At 29.4% G+C, this 17,134-nt stretch overlaps 1 protein-coding gene across 31 annotated transcripts in view; it reads left to right on the top strand.

Moving 5' to 3' along the window:
- Positions 1–17,134, top strand: part of trol (terribly reduced optic lobes) — a 387,741-nt gene that overhangs the window by 343,230 nt on the left and 27,377 nt on the right. For all 31 annotated transcript variants that reach the window (XM_073973632.1, XM_073973639.1, XM_073973635.1 and 28 more), the window contains 7 exons: positions 4,151–4,331; positions 4,551–5,154; positions 5,239–5,501; positions 8,348–8,531; positions 8,592–9,142; positions 9,221–9,545; positions 9,622–9,868. In XM_073973632.1, coding sequence (XP_073829733.1) covers positions 4,151–4,331; positions 4,551–5,154; positions 5,239–5,501; positions 8,348–8,531; positions 8,592–9,142; positions 9,221–9,545; positions 9,622–9,868 — 2,355 coding nt within the window. The remainder of the gene's footprint in view (positions 1–4,150; positions 4,332–4,550; positions 5,155–5,238; positions 5,502–8,347; positions 8,532–8,591; positions 9,143–9,220; positions 9,546–9,621; positions 9,869–17,134) is intronic.

Below are 17,134 nucleotides of genomic sequence, written 5' to 3'. Positions count from 1 at the left end.
GCAATATTTTAATTTTTTTCATTTTGTTCCCCGGTTGCGTATGATTGTTATTAATTTATTTATTGTTTCAGTAAATTCCAAATATCTCAGCAACTAAATAAGATAATTTCAAAATTGTTTCGCTAGTTTTAAGATAAGCCATTAGAGAAAAAATGAAAATTTTAGGAAGGAAAATTTGCTTTCTCGAAATTAAAAAAATAATATTTTTTTTTTTAAATTAAAAAAAATATTAATCACACATTTTTTGGATTGCATTTTAAAGCATTTTAGTTTATTAGTAAGACCATTTCAGATATCTCTATAACAGTAATAAAGTATGACAAACACCTTAGACCACATTTGCCAATTTAAGCCAATATTTACTTTTGGCTCAGGGTGCGTATAATTATTTTTAATTTTGGGTTACTTGGAGAAAATGTCAATATCTCTGGAACCATTTAACATAATTTCAAAATTCTTGTTGCAATCGAAAGATAATCACTCAGAGAATAAACAAAAATTACAAAACAAAAATAACAACAATTTTTTAAATGATATTGGTCTCTGGTTGCGTATGATTGTTATTAATTCATTTATTGTTTAAGAAAATTCCAAATATCTCAGGAACTAAATAAGATAATTTCAAAATTGTTTCGCTAGTTTTAAGATAAGCCATTAGGGAAAAAATTAAATTTTAGGAAGGGAATTTTGCTTTCTCGAAATTGAAAAAAAAAATAATTGTTTTAAATTTAAAAAAAATATTTTAAACACACATTTTTTGATTTTAGTTCATTAGTAAGACCCTTTCCAAATATCTCTATAACAGTAATAAACTTTCACAAACAATTTAGGCCACATTTGCCAATTTAAGCCAATATTCACTTTTGGCTTAGGGTGCGTATAATTATTTTTAATTATGGGCTACTTTGAGAAAATGACAATATCTCTGGAACCATTTAACATAATTTCAAAATTCTTTCTGCAATCGAAAGATAAGACCTCAGAGCATAAACAAAAATTACAAAATAAAAATATTTTGGAATGCAATACGTTCCTAGCAAAAAAACAACAAAAAATTAAAAGAATATATTTTGGATTGCATTGCTGTGCTTCAGAAGTTTGAATTTTATTTACTACTCTGACCCCTTCAGACTCCCCTGTAGTAGATATGAATTTTCACAAGCAACTTATACCATATTGGGCACATTAAGCCAATATTTATTAATAATTACGGGTTACTTTGAAACATTATGTATATCCCGAGAACTACTTTACACATTTTCAAATTTTTTTTGGAAACGAAAGTTAGTCCCTAATAATACGATAAAGTCAAAATTTTTTCAACAGTTTAAAGATAAGCCATTTGAGAAAAAAAGAAAATTTTTGGTTGAGAATTTTCCTTTTCTCAAATTTGAAAAAAAAAAGTTTATTTAAATTTAAAAAATATTAAACAAAAATATTTTAGATTCCATTTTAAAGCATTTTAGTTTACTATTATAACCCTTTCAGATTTCTCCATTAGAGTAATAAATTGCCACAAAAAAATTAGGACACATTTACTATTTTAAGAAAAATTTCACATTTGGCTCAGGTTGCGTATAATTATTTTTAATTAAGGGTTACTTAGAAAAAACTTCTATATCTCCGGAACTATTTAACATAACATCAAAATTCTTGTTGCAATCGAAAGATAATCCCTTAGAGAATAAACAAAAATTACAAAACAAAAATATTTTTTATTGCAATATTTTCTTGGCTCAAAAAAACAAACAAAAATATATTATACTGAAATTAAAAAATATTTACGGAAATTACAATTTTTTACTTTTATGACTTTACTTACTCTCCCTCATTCCTCTACAGTAGTAATACATTTTCATAAGCAATAAAAAAATTGCATAAGCAATTTTGCCCACACTTGCCACTTTACCCGCAATATTTAAAATTTGCCCCGGGTGCGTATGGTTATTTCAAATTATAGATTACTTTGAAACAGTATGTATATGTCGAGAACTACTTAACAGATTTCCCTTCTGTAATAATAAATTTTCACAAGCAATATACGTCACATTTGCAACATTAAAGCAATATTTAGCATTTGGTTCAGGGTGCGTATAAGTATTTTCAATTAAGTGTTATTTCGGGAAAATTTGTATATCTCGAGAACTACATAACATATTTTCAAAATTCTTTTTCTAAACGAAAGATAATCGCTAAGAGAATAAACAAAAATTATAAGTCTGTCAAATTGGTTTACAGCAATCTTTTAAATGAAAGAATAATTAAAAATAATAAATTACTAATACCAGAGTTCTAGCGATATGCCTAAGCAATGTTTAGCATTAAAAGATAAAATCTTGTGCAAGTAAGAAATTGTTTCTCGTTTTAATCTCTCATAAACTCCATCAGCAATTACAGTGGTTCAAATTGTAAATTTAAAGTATTATTTTTAAGATTTGAGCCAAATGGCGTATGACTATTATTAATTATGTACTATTTAGGCAAATATGCTATAGCTTACAAACTAAATTAGATAATTCGGAAAATTTTTCTTCCGAAATCAAACGTTAGCACTTTAAAAGAAAAACCAAAATGTTTTTTTCATTTGGGTTTTTTCAAGCTTGCAGACCTAAGTTGAGTAAATAAAATGTTTTTTTTATTAAACGCGACATAAAAATATAAAAATTCCCAAATGATTCTTGGAGATGTATAAGCTTCAAAAACCAAAATGTTTGTACAAATAATAGTGTTAATTCTTAGTCGACATCTTCTTCAATGTATATAAAGAATTTACGTCTGATTAACCGATTTATTAAAATATTGAACGTATGTCCCTGGGTGCGTATGACTATTATTATTTATGGATTATTTTGTTAAATTTGCTATAGCTCACAAACTGAATGAGATATCTTGAAATTTTTTTCGCGAATCGAAAGCTAACACTTTAAAGAAAAAACCAAAATTCTAAGCAAATTTTACTTTCTATGTTCAATATTTTTTCTATTACAGAAAATAAAAATGTAAAATTACCAAAAACAAAAAAATAGATTCTAATATATATTTTTATGCTGCAAAAGTCAAAATGCGCAAATAAATATTAGCAATAGTATTTACTCGATATTTTCATTAGTGTCTATAAGCAATTTACGTCTAATTGACTTATTTAATCAAATATTTAACATATGTCCCTGGGTGCGTATGACTATTATTAATTATGGATTATTTTGGCAAAACTGCTATAGCACACAAACTAATTGAGATATCTTGAAAACAATTTCGCGAATCGAAAGCTAACATTTTAAAGAAAAAACCAAAATTCTTAGCAAATTTCACTTTCTATGTTCAATATTTTTTCTATTACAGAAAATAAAAATATAAAAATTGCAAAAAAAAACCAAAAAAAATTATTCTAATAATGCTACAAAAGTCAAAATGCGCAAATAAATATTAGCAATAGTATTTACTCGATATTTTCATTAGTGTCTATAAGCAATTTACGTCTAATTGACTTATTTAATCAAATATTTAACATATGTCCCTGGGTGCGTATGACTATTATTAATTATGGATTATTTTGGTAAATTTGCTATAGCACACAAACTAATTGAGATATCTAGAAAACAAATTCGCGAATCGAAAGCCAACACTTTAGAGGAAAAACCAAAATTAATGGCAAATTTTTCTTTCTATGTTCAATATTTTTTTTTATTACAGAAAATAGAAATATAAAAAATACCAAAAACAACAAAATAGTCAAAATGCTCAAATAAATATTAACAATAGTAGTTACTCGATATCTTCATTAAAACGATATCATTCATTAAAAAAATTACGTCTAATTATCTTATTTAATCAAATATTTAACGTATGTCCCTGGGTGCGTATGACTATTATTAATTATTGGGTTATTATGGTAAAACAATTATATCTCAGGAACTAAGGTAGCTATCGTTAAAATTCTTTTTCAGATCAAAAGACAGGGCATCAGACAATATACAATATAATATAATATAATATAAAATTAATAAAAGTGCAATTTTTTATTGACGGAATTATTTTCATTTAAAACCATCAAAAATAAGAAAAATAAGACCTTCTTACTTTAATTTATGATTTGTGACTTTCCACCATAACTCATTTTAATATTCGTTTTTATCCCTGTATATTCCAGATGCCCGTTGTTGTTACCTGGTACAAGTTGAACGGTGACATGCCATTCCACTTCGATCAAGATAATGGAGTTCTACGTTTGTACGATTTGCAAATCCATGATTCCGGCACCTATATCTGTCAGGCACGCAACAATCAAACTCAACACATCTTTGAGGATAAGGTTACAATCACAATTACAGGTAAGTGAAAAACAACTAGGAAGATTCTTCTCCTCTATAGCGTAATTAACAATATATATATTTAAAAATTTTAATGCTTCCTAAAGGATATGCCAAAGAAATGTTGGCCCGTTATGGTATGAAGTTTATTTATTTGGCTTATGGAGTTTTAGTTCTTAAAAGCATAGATCTCTCCATTTATTTTGTTATTAAACTTTATTTCCCCTTTACCTACCACAGAAACCTCTCGCCGTTTCCCCGCCCGTATTGATAACTTGGCTCCCTATCACAACTTTGTCGAATACCAACCCAATGAAATTGTTTGCGAAGTAAGCGGCAACCCAACTCCTGTTGTCACCTGGATTCGTGTCAATGACCAAATGTCCACTGAGGTACATGTTGAGGGTAATCGTTTGATCTTTGAGAGACCACGTAAATCTGATGAGGGCAGATATAGATGTCAAGCCCACAATGGTGAAGGTTATCCAGCTGAACAATATACCGAAGTCTATGTTGATACCCTAACACCATCATCAACTCCACCAACACGTGAAACTGTATACATTGATCCACCACAACACCATGGTGCAGCTGGTGAGGTTATTCGTCTAACTTGCCAATCCATTTCGAATATTAATTTGAAATATGAATGGAACAAGGATGGTTATCCAATCTATCGTCAATATAATATCATTTTGTTGGGCAATACCTTGGAAATCCGTGACTCATCACCACGTGATTCGGGTGTATATACTTGTGTTGGTATTGATGTGCGTGGACGTCGTAATTACACCGCAGATGCTCGTGTTATTGTTGACTCAATGCCAAAACCAGATACCACCATGTAAGTATGGGGCATTCTTTTGCACATGCTTAATTAATCTTAACAAATTGAACAAATTGTTTTTTTTTTTTTTGTAATTTTTAGGGAACCACCAGTTATCAAAGTCATGCGTGAAGAACATCTTGTCATTCAAGGCCATGACTTTACCATTGCCTGTGAAGCTTCTGGCAATCCTCGTCCTACCATTAAATGGACCAAGGTTCATGAATCTTTGGGCGATAATGTCCATCAAAGTGGCAATGTTTTGCGCATTAACTCAGCCCGCCCCGATAATCGTGGTGTTTATGTATGTGTTGCTGAAAACAGTGTGGCTGCCGATCAAGCCAGTACATATATTGAAATTGAACGTAAGTTGAATGAACTTGGCAGAGAGAGTTAAACATAAATTATGTTAAAAATTTTAAGTTTTGAAAAAACTTTTTTAGTTATTCGGCTATCTTTTTAAAACAGAAAATCCAGAATTTTAGTCAAGTCCTCGGGGGACAGGGAAATTACCTTTGGGAAATGCTAAAATCTTAAACATTTTCATTTGTCAAAAAATGTCCTTCAATATCAGGTGGGAACAATGCTGAACCAATTAAAATGATAGCTGTTATACAATTTAAGCCTCTAAATAAATTGCAGGCCATATTTTAAATAATTACTTAAATAATTGAGGCTTAATTTACCAAGTTACAGCATTTTTAAAGTATTTCCCAGGGTGCGTATTACTATTTTTAATATCGGCTTATTTTGGTAAATTTGTTCCCGCTCAAAAAGTAAATAAGATATTTTCAAAATTATTTTTGGAATAGAAAAGGGAAATATTAGAGAAAAAATTGAAAACGTCAACACAATAATATTGTGGATTATAGCTCTTTAAAAGAGAATTGAAACTAAAAATAAGTTTCCAAAAATCAGAACCCTAAAATGTTGGTAGCATTTTTTAGCTTCACAAGCTAAAATATTATGATATATTGAAGATAATTGCTTGCGTTAGTTTAATCAAGAACTTTAATTAGCATTTGTAGCTTTGTTTTTCTATTAAAAGCAATATTTAACAACTAGCCTTGGGTGCGTATGATTATTATTAATTTTGGATTAGTTTGGTAAAATGTTTCTATTTCGAAAACTACATAAGATATTTTCAAAATTATTTTAGAAATCAATAGTTAGCATTTTAAAGAAAAAATAAAAATTTGTACATCGTAAGGTTTTTGTGTGCAAATATTTTAAAAGGGAGGTTGAATAAAAAATGGTAAATTGTAAAAATCAGAACCCTAAAGTCTTTGGAGCATCTTTTGATTCTAAAGTTAAAATTGTGTGATGTATAGAAGTGTATTGCTTCCCTTAGTTGACTTAAGTAGTTTCATAAACAATTGTGGTTTTGTTTTCCATTTGAAATCAATATTTAACAAAGATACATGGGTGCGTATGACTATTATTAATTTTGGGTTAATTTGGTAAAAATTTTATATCTCGAAAACTAAATAAGATATTTTCAGAATTATTTTAGAAATCAAGAGCTAGCATATTTAAGAAAAAATAAAAATGTTTAGACCTTGAGGTTTTGGTATTTAAACATAATTAAATGGAAGTTGAATCAGAAATTACAAATTTCAGAAATCATAACCCCCAGACCAAGACTTTGGTAACATTTTTTAGCTTCACAGCCAAAAATAGCTAAAACAGTTTCATAGACAATTGTAGTTTTGTTTCCCTTTTTAAAGCAATGTTTAACAAATATCCGTGGGTGCGTATGACTATTATTAATTTTGGGTCAGTTTGATAAAATTTTTATATCTCAAAATCTAAATAAGATATTTTCAAAATTATTTTAGAAATCAAAAGCAAGCATATTAAAGAAAAAATAAAAATTTGTAGACCTTAAGGTTTTTGTGTTTAAGCATTTTTAAATGGAAATGGAATTAGAAATTACAAATTTCAGAAATCAGAACCCCAAGACCTAGACTTTGGTAACAGTTTTTAGCTTCACAGCCTAAAATAGTATGATATGTTGAAGTTAATTGCTTGTCTTAGCTAAATCAGGCAGTTTCATAGAAAATTGTAGCTTTATTTTCTATTTAAAGCAACATTCAACAAAGATACATGGGTGCGTATGACTATTATTAATTTTGGGTTAGTTTGGTAACATTTTTATATCTCGAAAACTAAATAAGGTAATTTCAAAATTATTTTAGAAATCAAGAGCTGGCATATTAAAGAAACAATTAAAATTTCTAGACCTAAAGGCTTTTGTGTTTAAACATTTTTAAATAGAAGTGGAATTAGAAATTACAAATTCCAGAAATCAGAACGCCTGAAGTCTTGGTAACATCTTCTAGCTTTACAAGCTAAAATAGTATGGTATGTTAAAGCTAATGTCTTGCGTTAATTAAATTATGAGGTTTCATATACAATTGCAGCTTTGTTTCCTTTTTAAAACAATATTTAACAACTATTCATGGGTGCGTATGACTATTATTAATTTTAGGTTATTTTGGGAAATTAGTTATATCTCAAAAACTAACTGAGATATTTGCATAATTCTTTTTGGAATAGAGAAGAAACGTATTAGAGCAAAAATAAAAATTATTACAGCGTAAGGTTTTGGAATTTAACCATTTTAAAAGAAAGTAGCTCTGTTTCAGAACCTGCAAGAAGCTCCTATTTTTTACTACGATAACATTTTTTCCTTTATGTTATCGGGGAAATAGTAAAAAATAGTAGATTCTTGCATTTCTGGAACAGACCAAGTGTTCTAAAATTTTCAGAAACAATTTTCGACTTATTTGTTAATTTATAACAAAATTTATTCTCCACCCTGAGGACAAAGAACTATTATAAATTATATTATATCTCGGGATTAAAAGGAAATATTTTTATACTTTTTTTTATCAATATACAAGTTTATCGTTAACGACAGCAGCATTTTTGGTTTCAATTAGTTCGTTTCGTATTATTTACAGAAATATTAAAAATCGTAAATATTAAAGTTCAAAACATTGAATTTTCACTTACAATTTTTCTCCACCTTTCTTTACCTACAATTCCTTTTTGTTCTGTATTCTATTTGAAATTTTTGCAAACAAAAAAAATGAATACAAATTAATGCCTAAAGTTTACAAAAAAGGAGTTGGTAATAAGAACGTTCCGAACAATTTACTAGTTTTAGTACTAATTTGTACCACCCTGATTATATCGTTGATTCCAGCTCGTGAACGTCCCACCGTTGATATTGATCCCAAAGAACCTCAGGTTCTTACTGTTGGCAGCCAGGGTATGCTTTATTGTACCGCCACCGGTATACCCACACCACGTGTACAATGGTCTCGTGTTGATGGCCTACCTATGTCGCATCGTCATCAAATGCAACACAACGAACCCGGTTATATTGTGTAAGTGTAAATGTGTATGACATAGAGTTCATCCTCCCTAACCTTTTCCCTTCATTTTAGTATCAATGATGTTAGTTTGGCCGATACTGGTGATTACAAATGTGAAGCTGTTAATGAAGTTGGTTCCGCAACTGCCATCGCCACCGTACGTGTCATTGAGGCACCCGTTATTACCATACAACCCAACCAAGAAATTCTTCAAGTTACCGAAGGTGATGACCTGCGTCTAGTTTGTTCCGCCACCGGTACCCCCACACCTAGCGTACGCTGGATCAAGGAGGGTGTTGTCAACTATGACTTCGCAAGCGTAGATAGTAGGGCTAGGACACTATCCAATGAAGCTGTTTTAGACTTCCCCAGGGTTAGCATGCAAGATGGCAATGCCTATAAATGTATTGCCAGCAATGAAGCCGGTACTGATGAACGCTATGTTGTCCTGGATGTGAGACCTCATCGCGGTGATGTTGGATTAGACGGTGATGTTGACAGAAACCCCGGTACTTATCAATTCACAACTCCCTATACTCCATATCCTACCTATTATCCACAACGTCCCGATACCGTTATGGAAACCAAGCCTGGTGAAAATGTTACCTTGATGTGTGAATTGCGTAAGTTATGATTCGATGGCTGTGCAAAACTTTGGAAATGTTTAAAACTAAAATTTTCTTTCTCGCCCTCACCCACAGAAACTGGCTTCCAAATCACATGGGAACGCGCTGATGGCCGTCCCTTGCCTGCCAATTCCCTAAATGAGGGTAGCAAATTGACCATCTACCACATGACTGAAAATAGTGCTGGCAAATATCGTTGCAATGCCTTGGATAACCGTGGCGTAGTTATACGCTTCCACATGTGGGAATTGCAGTATTTGCCCGTACCCAAAATTACCCTCCACCCGCAAATGCCAATTAGAGTGAATGTCAACACTGATGTGACCATAACATGTAATGTTGAGGGTCCCCAACCAATTACAGTATCCTGGCACACCGATAATAATCGTCCTTTGACTGCGTAAGTTTATTTAAGAGAGAAAGATCAGCATTTTTTGTTACATACATTTGTCCCTATCTTACATTTGTCCCTGTAGCTCCGTCAGCATTGATGGCAAATATTTGATGTTCCGTGAGATAACCACTGGCGCTGCTGGCCGTTACTATTGCTTGGCCTCCAATCGTTATGGCAATGCTACAGCCTATGCTGAAGTTATTGTTAATCGTGGTCAAGTCTATGATCCCCAACCTCAAGCTAAAAAATACCAAATAATGGAAGGTGAAGATATCTATATAACATGTGATGTTGACCAGATGTTGGTACCAGTACGTGGTGAGATTCATGTGAGTAAAAAATGAAAGAAAAAAATTCTTATTGTTCTTTAAAATTTTTATTTTAACCCAATTATGTCGTTTATTTAATAATCCCTTCCCTGGGAGCGTATGATTATCTCTAATTCTTAAGTTACTATGGTAAATCGCTTCTAGTTTCAAACATATCCGAGGTTGTTTTGCAAATTCTTCTGAAATCGAAAGCTATCATATTAAAGAAAAAATAAAAATTGCGAGGCTGAGATATTTTCAGTTAATTGTTGTGCAAATTGAGAGCAGTTTGGAGAATAAACATTTCTAAAATCAACATTTGGTTTTAAGAATTTTTTCACATTAAAAATTGCAATTAAATATTCGAACTTTCCACAGTTTCACATATATTTGAAGCTACTGAAGCGATTTTTACCGCAATTTCCCACTTTACGGCAATATTTAACAATTGTACCTAGGAGCGTATGATTACTATTTATAAAGGGGTAATTGTACTAAATTTCTCTTAGCTCCGTAACGATTAATGATGTTGTAAAAATTTCTTTTGTAATCGAAAGATAACACAATAGGGGAAGAATGAAAATTAATTGGTTTTAATATTTTAGGCTAAAAGTCATTGGTATTTAAGTTGAGTTTAAAATTTCTTAAAAAAAATATTTTTCAATATCAAAATTTTGTTTCTAAAAATTAAAATTTTGTTATCCAGCTTGATTTTCGCCTTTTAAGATAATTTTCTTAATTTAACCCTTGGTGCGTATGATTCATTTTAATCAGTCGGTCATGTTAGTAATGTGCCTACAGCTCCGAAAGAATTCTACATTTTTTAGAAAGTTTTTATTTAATCAAGAGCTAAGCCATTGAAGACAAAATTAAAAACCTGATCCTCTGAAATTTTTATTTTCTAGTGCTCCATATTAAAGCGGAGTCTTATGTTTCGCAAAATAAAAAGACAATTTTTTCAACAGTAAACTTATGGCTTAAAAGGAGAAACTATGCTGGCAAATAATAGGATTTTTCATGATTTAATGTGTTATACAACCTTCCTTACAATTCTACTTCGGTTTAACCCGTTTAAGCTATGTTTAAAATTTTACCATATGTGCGTATAAGTATTATTAATTTTTTGTTGCCTTAGTAAATTGCTTGTAGCTGCGAAACTATTAGATATACTCACGAACTTTCTTTTGTAGACGAAAGGAAACTCTTTGCAGAAAAAATGAAAATTAGAGCTAACGACATTTTAAGTTTAGAGAGGATTATAAAGAAGACGAATTTAGAAAAATATAAATTTCAAAAAATAAAATAATTGTTTTCTGCTGCAAATGTGTGCCTTTAACTGCTAAAATTTCCAAACAGAAAGTTGGAATTGTTTTGTTTCAACGTATTTTTAAAAATTTATAAACGATTTTATCATCAATTGTCGCTTTAAGGAAATTTTTAGCATTTGGTCATTGGTGCGTATGACTAATTTTAATTATTTAGTTATTTAGGTAAATTGCCTCTAGCTCCGAACTCATTAAAGATTTCTACAAAATTTCTTTTGGAAACCAAAGGAAAACCTTTACAGCAAAAATGAAAATTATAGCATATCGAATTTATAGAGGTTTATATAGAAGAAGAATAAAAAATACATTTCACAAAAAAATATTTTCTACTGCAAATTTTTGCCTGTAACCGCTAAAATTTCCAAACAAACAATTGAATTTGTTTTGTTTCAACGTATTTTTAAAAATTTCTAAATGATTTTATTACAAATTTCCTCTTTATGGGAATTTCTAACATTTGACCATTGGTGCGTATGACTATTTTTAATTATTTAGTTATTTTGGTAAATTATTTCTAGCTCCAAAGCGTTTAAAGATTTCTACAAAATTTCTTTTGCAAACTAAGGGACACCCTTTGCAGAAAAAATGAAAATTAAAGCTTAAGCCATTTTTAGATTATAGAGGTTTATAGAGTAGAAGACGAATTTAGAAAATGAAAATTTTCAAAAAATAAAAAAAATAGTTTTCGCTGCACACTTTATCTTTAAATGCCAAAACTTCCAATAAAAAATAGGAACTGTTTCTTTACAATGTTAAAAATTCTGTACGATTTTACCACCATTTGTCGCTTTATGGGAATTTTTGGCCTTTGGACATTGGTGCGTATGACTATTTTGAATTTTTTGTTAACATAGTAAATTGCTTGTGCTGCGAAACGATTAAAGATTTCCACAAAATTTCTTTGCCTTTAAATGCCAAAATTTCCAATAAAAAATAGGAGTTGTTTTGTTTTATTGCAATGTTAAAAATTCTGAACGATTTTACCACCATTTGTCGCTTTGTGGGAATTGTTAGCCTTTGGTCATTGGTGCGTATGACTAATTTTAATTATTTAGTTATCCCACTTAGCGCCGAGAATTGTTTTTGCGAGAAAACTTAAAATTTTTAATGAAATTTATATTTTTGAGACTTTTTAAGCATTTTTTAAAAAATAACTTTTTTCTCTAAAACTTATAATTTTCCTGCAATCTGGCCTTCTTTTAAAAGTTCCAAAAATTTTGGAGCGTAATATAGGTGTGTCCTTACATGCCAATCCCTTGGTTTTTGATTGAGAAAATACTCTTACTATATTTCTAACAAATCCCTGACTTTATATGATTCTAACATTTTTGATTAAATTTTTATCGCATATTTAAATTTTTCATCAAAAGTCGAAAATTACAAAAAAGTCGATTTTTTTGAATAGCTTGGGTTTTTGGCCAATTGCGTGGAAATGCGTAGGTCAAATGAAGCGTTATCAGCGTGAACTTACAAATAACAGACAATACTATAACAAAATGCAAAAAACCCCACAAAAATATTCGAAAAAACCATAGTTTTACGTCAATTTTTGCAACCATTTTTTGTGGCGTTTAAACGACCAGTGGCTTTATCTGGGTTATTTAGGTAATTTACCTCTAGCTCTTTTTGCAGAAAAAATGAAAATTAAAGCCTACGCCATTTTTAAATAATAGTGGATTATAGAGTAGACGAATTTAGAAAATGAAACATTTCAAAAAATTAAAAAAATTGTTTTCGACTGCACACTTTGTCTTTAAATGCCAAAACTTCCAATAAAAAATAGGAGTTGTTAGCTTTTATTGCAATGTTAAAAATTCTGAACGATTTTACCACCATTTGTCGCTTTGTGGGAATTTTTAGCCTTTGGTTATTGGTGCGTATGACTAATTTTTATTTATTTTATTATTTAGTTATTTAGGTAATTTACCTCTAGCTCCGAAGCGATAAAAGGTTTCTACAAAATTTCTTTTTTAAACCAAAGGAAAACCCTTGCAGAAAAAATGAAAATTAAATCCTACGCCATTTTTAGATTATAGAGGTTTATAGAGTAGACGAATTTAGAAAATGTAAATTTTCAAAAAAATTAAAAATTAGTTTTCGACTGGACACTTTGTCTTTAAATGCCAAACTTCCAATAAAAAATAGTAATTGTTTTGTTTTATGGCAATGTTAAAATTTCTGAACGATTTTACCACCATTTGTCGATTTATGGGAATTTTTAGCCTTTGGTCATTGGTGCGTATGACTAATTATAATTATTTAGTTATTTAGGTAAATTACTTCTAGCTCCGACACGATTAAAGATTTCTACAAAATTTCTTTTGCAAACTAAGGGACACCCTTTGCAGAAAAAATGAAAATTAGAGCTTACAATATTTTTAGTTTATAGACTTTTATATATGAGTCAAATTTAGAAAAAGTAAAATTTCAAAAAGCGTTTCGACTTCAATTTTTTTTGTCTTCAAGTGTTGAAATATCCAACCAAAAATCAAATTTGTTTTGTTTCAACATTATCTTAAAAATTCCTAAACGACTTTCCCACCATTTTTTTGCTTTCTGGGAATTTGTAGCCTTTGGTTATTGGTGCGTATGACTATTTTTAATTATTTAGTCATTTTGGTAAATTAAATCTAGTTCCGAAACGATAAAAGGTTTCTACAAAAATTCTTTTCTAAACCAAAGGAAACCCTTTGCAGACAAAATGAAAATTAAATCCTACGCCATTTTTAGATTATAGGGGTTTATAGAGAAGACGAATTTAGAAAATGAAAAATTTCAAAAAAATTAAAAATTAGTTTTCGACTGGACACTTTGTCTTTAAATGCCAAAACTTCCTATAAAAAATAGGAGTTTGTTGGTTTAATTGCAAAGTTAAAAATTCTGCACGATTTTACCACCATTTTTCGCTTTGTGGAATTTTTAGCGTTGGTTATTGGTGCGTATGACTAATTTTAATTATTTAGTTATTTAGGTAAATTTCCTCTAGCTCCGAAACCATAAAAGATTTCAACAAAATTTCTTTTGTAAACCAAAGGAAACCATTTGCCGAAAAAATTAAATTTAGAGCTAATGACATGTTCAGTTTATATAGTTTTATATAGAAGTCAACTTTAGAAAAGTAGAGTTTAAAAGAAAATAAGAAAAAGCGTTTCGACTTCAAATATTTGTCTTCAAGTGTTTAAATATCCAACCAAAAATAAAATTTGTTCTGTTTCAACATTATTTTAAAAATTCCTAAACAACTTTACCGTTATTTGTCGCTTTATGGGAATTTTTAGCCTTTGGCCATTGGTGCGTATGACTAATTTTAATTATTTAGTTATTTAGGTAAATTACCTCTAGCTCCGAAACGATTAAAGATTTCTACAAAATTTCTTTTGTAAACCAAAGGAAACCATTTGCAGAAAAAATGAAAATTAAAGCAACGCCATTTTTAGATTATAGCGGTTTATAGAGTAGACGAATTTAGAAAATGCAAATTTTCAAAAAAATGAAAAATTAGTTTTCGAATGAACACTTTGTCTTTAAATGCCAAAATTTCCAATAAAAAATACGAGTTGTTTTGTTTTATTGCAATGCTAAAAATTCTGAACGATTTTACCACCATTTGTCGCTTTATGGAAATTTTTAGCCTTTGGTCATTGGTGCGTATGACTAATTTTAATTATTTAGTTATTTAGGTAAATTTCCTCTAGCTCCGAAACCATAAAAGATTTCAACAAAATTTCTTTTGTAAACCAAAGGAAACCCTTTGCCGAAAAAATGAAAATAAGATCTAACGACATTTTCAGTTAATATAGTTTTATATATAAGTCAAATTTAGAAAAAGTAAAATTTCAAAAAGCCTTTCGACTTCAAATATTTGTCTTCAAGATTTGAAATATCCAACCAAAAATCAAATTTGTTTTGTTTCAACATTATTGTAAAAATTCCTAAACGAATTTACCACCATTTTTTGCTTTCTGGGAATTTTTAGCCTTTGGTCATTGGTGCGTATGACTAATTTTAATTATTTAGTTATTTTGGTAAATTATTTCTAGCTCCGAAGCGATTAAAGATTTCTACAAAATTTCTTTTGTAAACCAAAGGACACCCTTTGCAGAAAATACGAAAATTAAATCTTACGGCATTTTTAGATTATAGAGGTTTATAGAGTAGACGAATTTAGAAAATGAAATATTTCAAAAAATAAAAAAAAATGTTTTTGACTTTATCTTTAAATGCCAAAAATAGGAATTGTTTTGTTTTATTGCAATGTTAAAAATTCTGCACGATTTTACCACCATTTGTCGCTTTGTGGGAATTTTTAGCCTTTGGTCATTGGTGCGTATGACTAATTTTAATTATTTAGTTATTTAGGTAAATTACCTCTAGCTCCGAAACGATTAATGATTTCTACAAAATTTCTTTTGTAAACTAAGGGACACCCTTTGCAGAAAAAATGAAAATTAGAGTTTACGATATTTTTAGTTTATATAGTTTTATATATGAGTCAAGTTTAGAAAAAGTAAAATTTCAAAAAGCGTTTCGACTTCAAATATTTGTCTTCAAGTGTTGAAATATCCAACCAAAAATAAAATTTGTTTTGTTTCAACATTATTTTAAAAATTCCTTAAGGACTTTATCACCACTTTTTGCTTTCTGAGAATTTTAGCATTTGGTCATTGGTGCGTATGACTATTTTTAATTATTTAGTCATTTTGGTAAATTATTTTTAGCTCCGAAGCGATTAAAGATTTCTACAAAATTTCTTTTGTAAACCAAAGGAAACCATTTGCAGAAAAAATGAAAATTAAAGCCTACGCCATTTTTAAATAATAGTGGATTATAGAGTAGACGAATTTAGAAAATGAAACATTTCAAAAAATAAAAAAAATTGTTTTCGACTGCACACTTTGTCTTTAAATGCCAAAACTTCCAATAAAAATAGGAGTTGTTTGGTTTTATTGCAAAGTTAACAATTCTAAACGATTTTACCACCATTTGTTGCTTTGTGGGAATTTTTAGCCTTTGGTCATTGGTGCGTATGACTATTTTTAATTTTTTGTTAACTTAGTAAATTGCTTCTAGCTGCGAAATGATTAAAGATTTCCACAAAATTTCTTTTGTAAACCAAAGGATACCCTTTGCAGAAAAAATGAAAATTAGAGCTTACGACATTTTCAGTTTATAGAGTTTTACAGCAAAGGCGAATTTAGAAAAAGATATATTTCGACGGGCTCCTTTGTCTTTAAATTCCAAAACGTCCAATATAAAAAGGAAATTGTTTTGTTTTAATGTAATTTCCAAAATTTCTCAGAATTTTTACCATCCTTTGTCGTTTTATGGGAATTTTAGTTTTTGGTCATTGATGCGTATGACTGTTTTTAATTATTTGGTTAATTTGGTAAATTAGCTCTAGCTCTAAAACGATTTAAGATTTTGTAATAATTTCTTTTTTAGTCAACAGCTAGCTCCATTAGGAAAAATTCAAAATTTATTGACTGCGTTTTTTTTCATATAATAATGCTTTTTATTCAAGGCCAATTCATACAATTGAAATTTCAAAAAATTGCAAAACAAACAAACAATTAGTTTTCTTTGGCAAACTTATGGCTTTAAATGCGAAAATGTTACCTTAAGAAATTGAATTTTACTTGTTTCATTATAGTTTTAAATTTGTTCAAGTACTTTTGCTTTATTTACTTTTTTATTGTCATATTGAAAATTTGGTCCTGGTTGCGTATGATTATTTTTAATTATTGATTTAATTTAGTAAAATTGCCATAACTTCAAGCCCGTGTGGGATTTTTTCAAAATTTCTTTTGTAATTGATAGATAACACTCAAGAGAATATATAAAAATATGTTCCCAATGATATTTCTGTTTGTATACATTTTTTACTGAACAATAATTAATGATATTAAAGTTCTTGGAAATATTTTAATTCATTTTCACTGGCCAAACTGACTTTGAATCATGA

This window comes from Musca autumnalis, unplaced genomic scaffold, assembly GCF_047663935.1.
Source record: "Musca autumnalis isolate F117 unplaced genomic scaffold, ASM4766393v1 scaffold_3, whole genome shotgun sequence".
In the NCBI taxonomy this organism is placed as follows: domain Eukaryota; kingdom Metazoa; phylum Arthropoda; class Insecta; order Diptera; family Muscidae; genus Musca; species Musca autumnalis.
The sequence above is the reverse complement of the archived record's forward strand: the minus strand, read 5'-3'. Positions and strand labels throughout refer to the sequence as shown.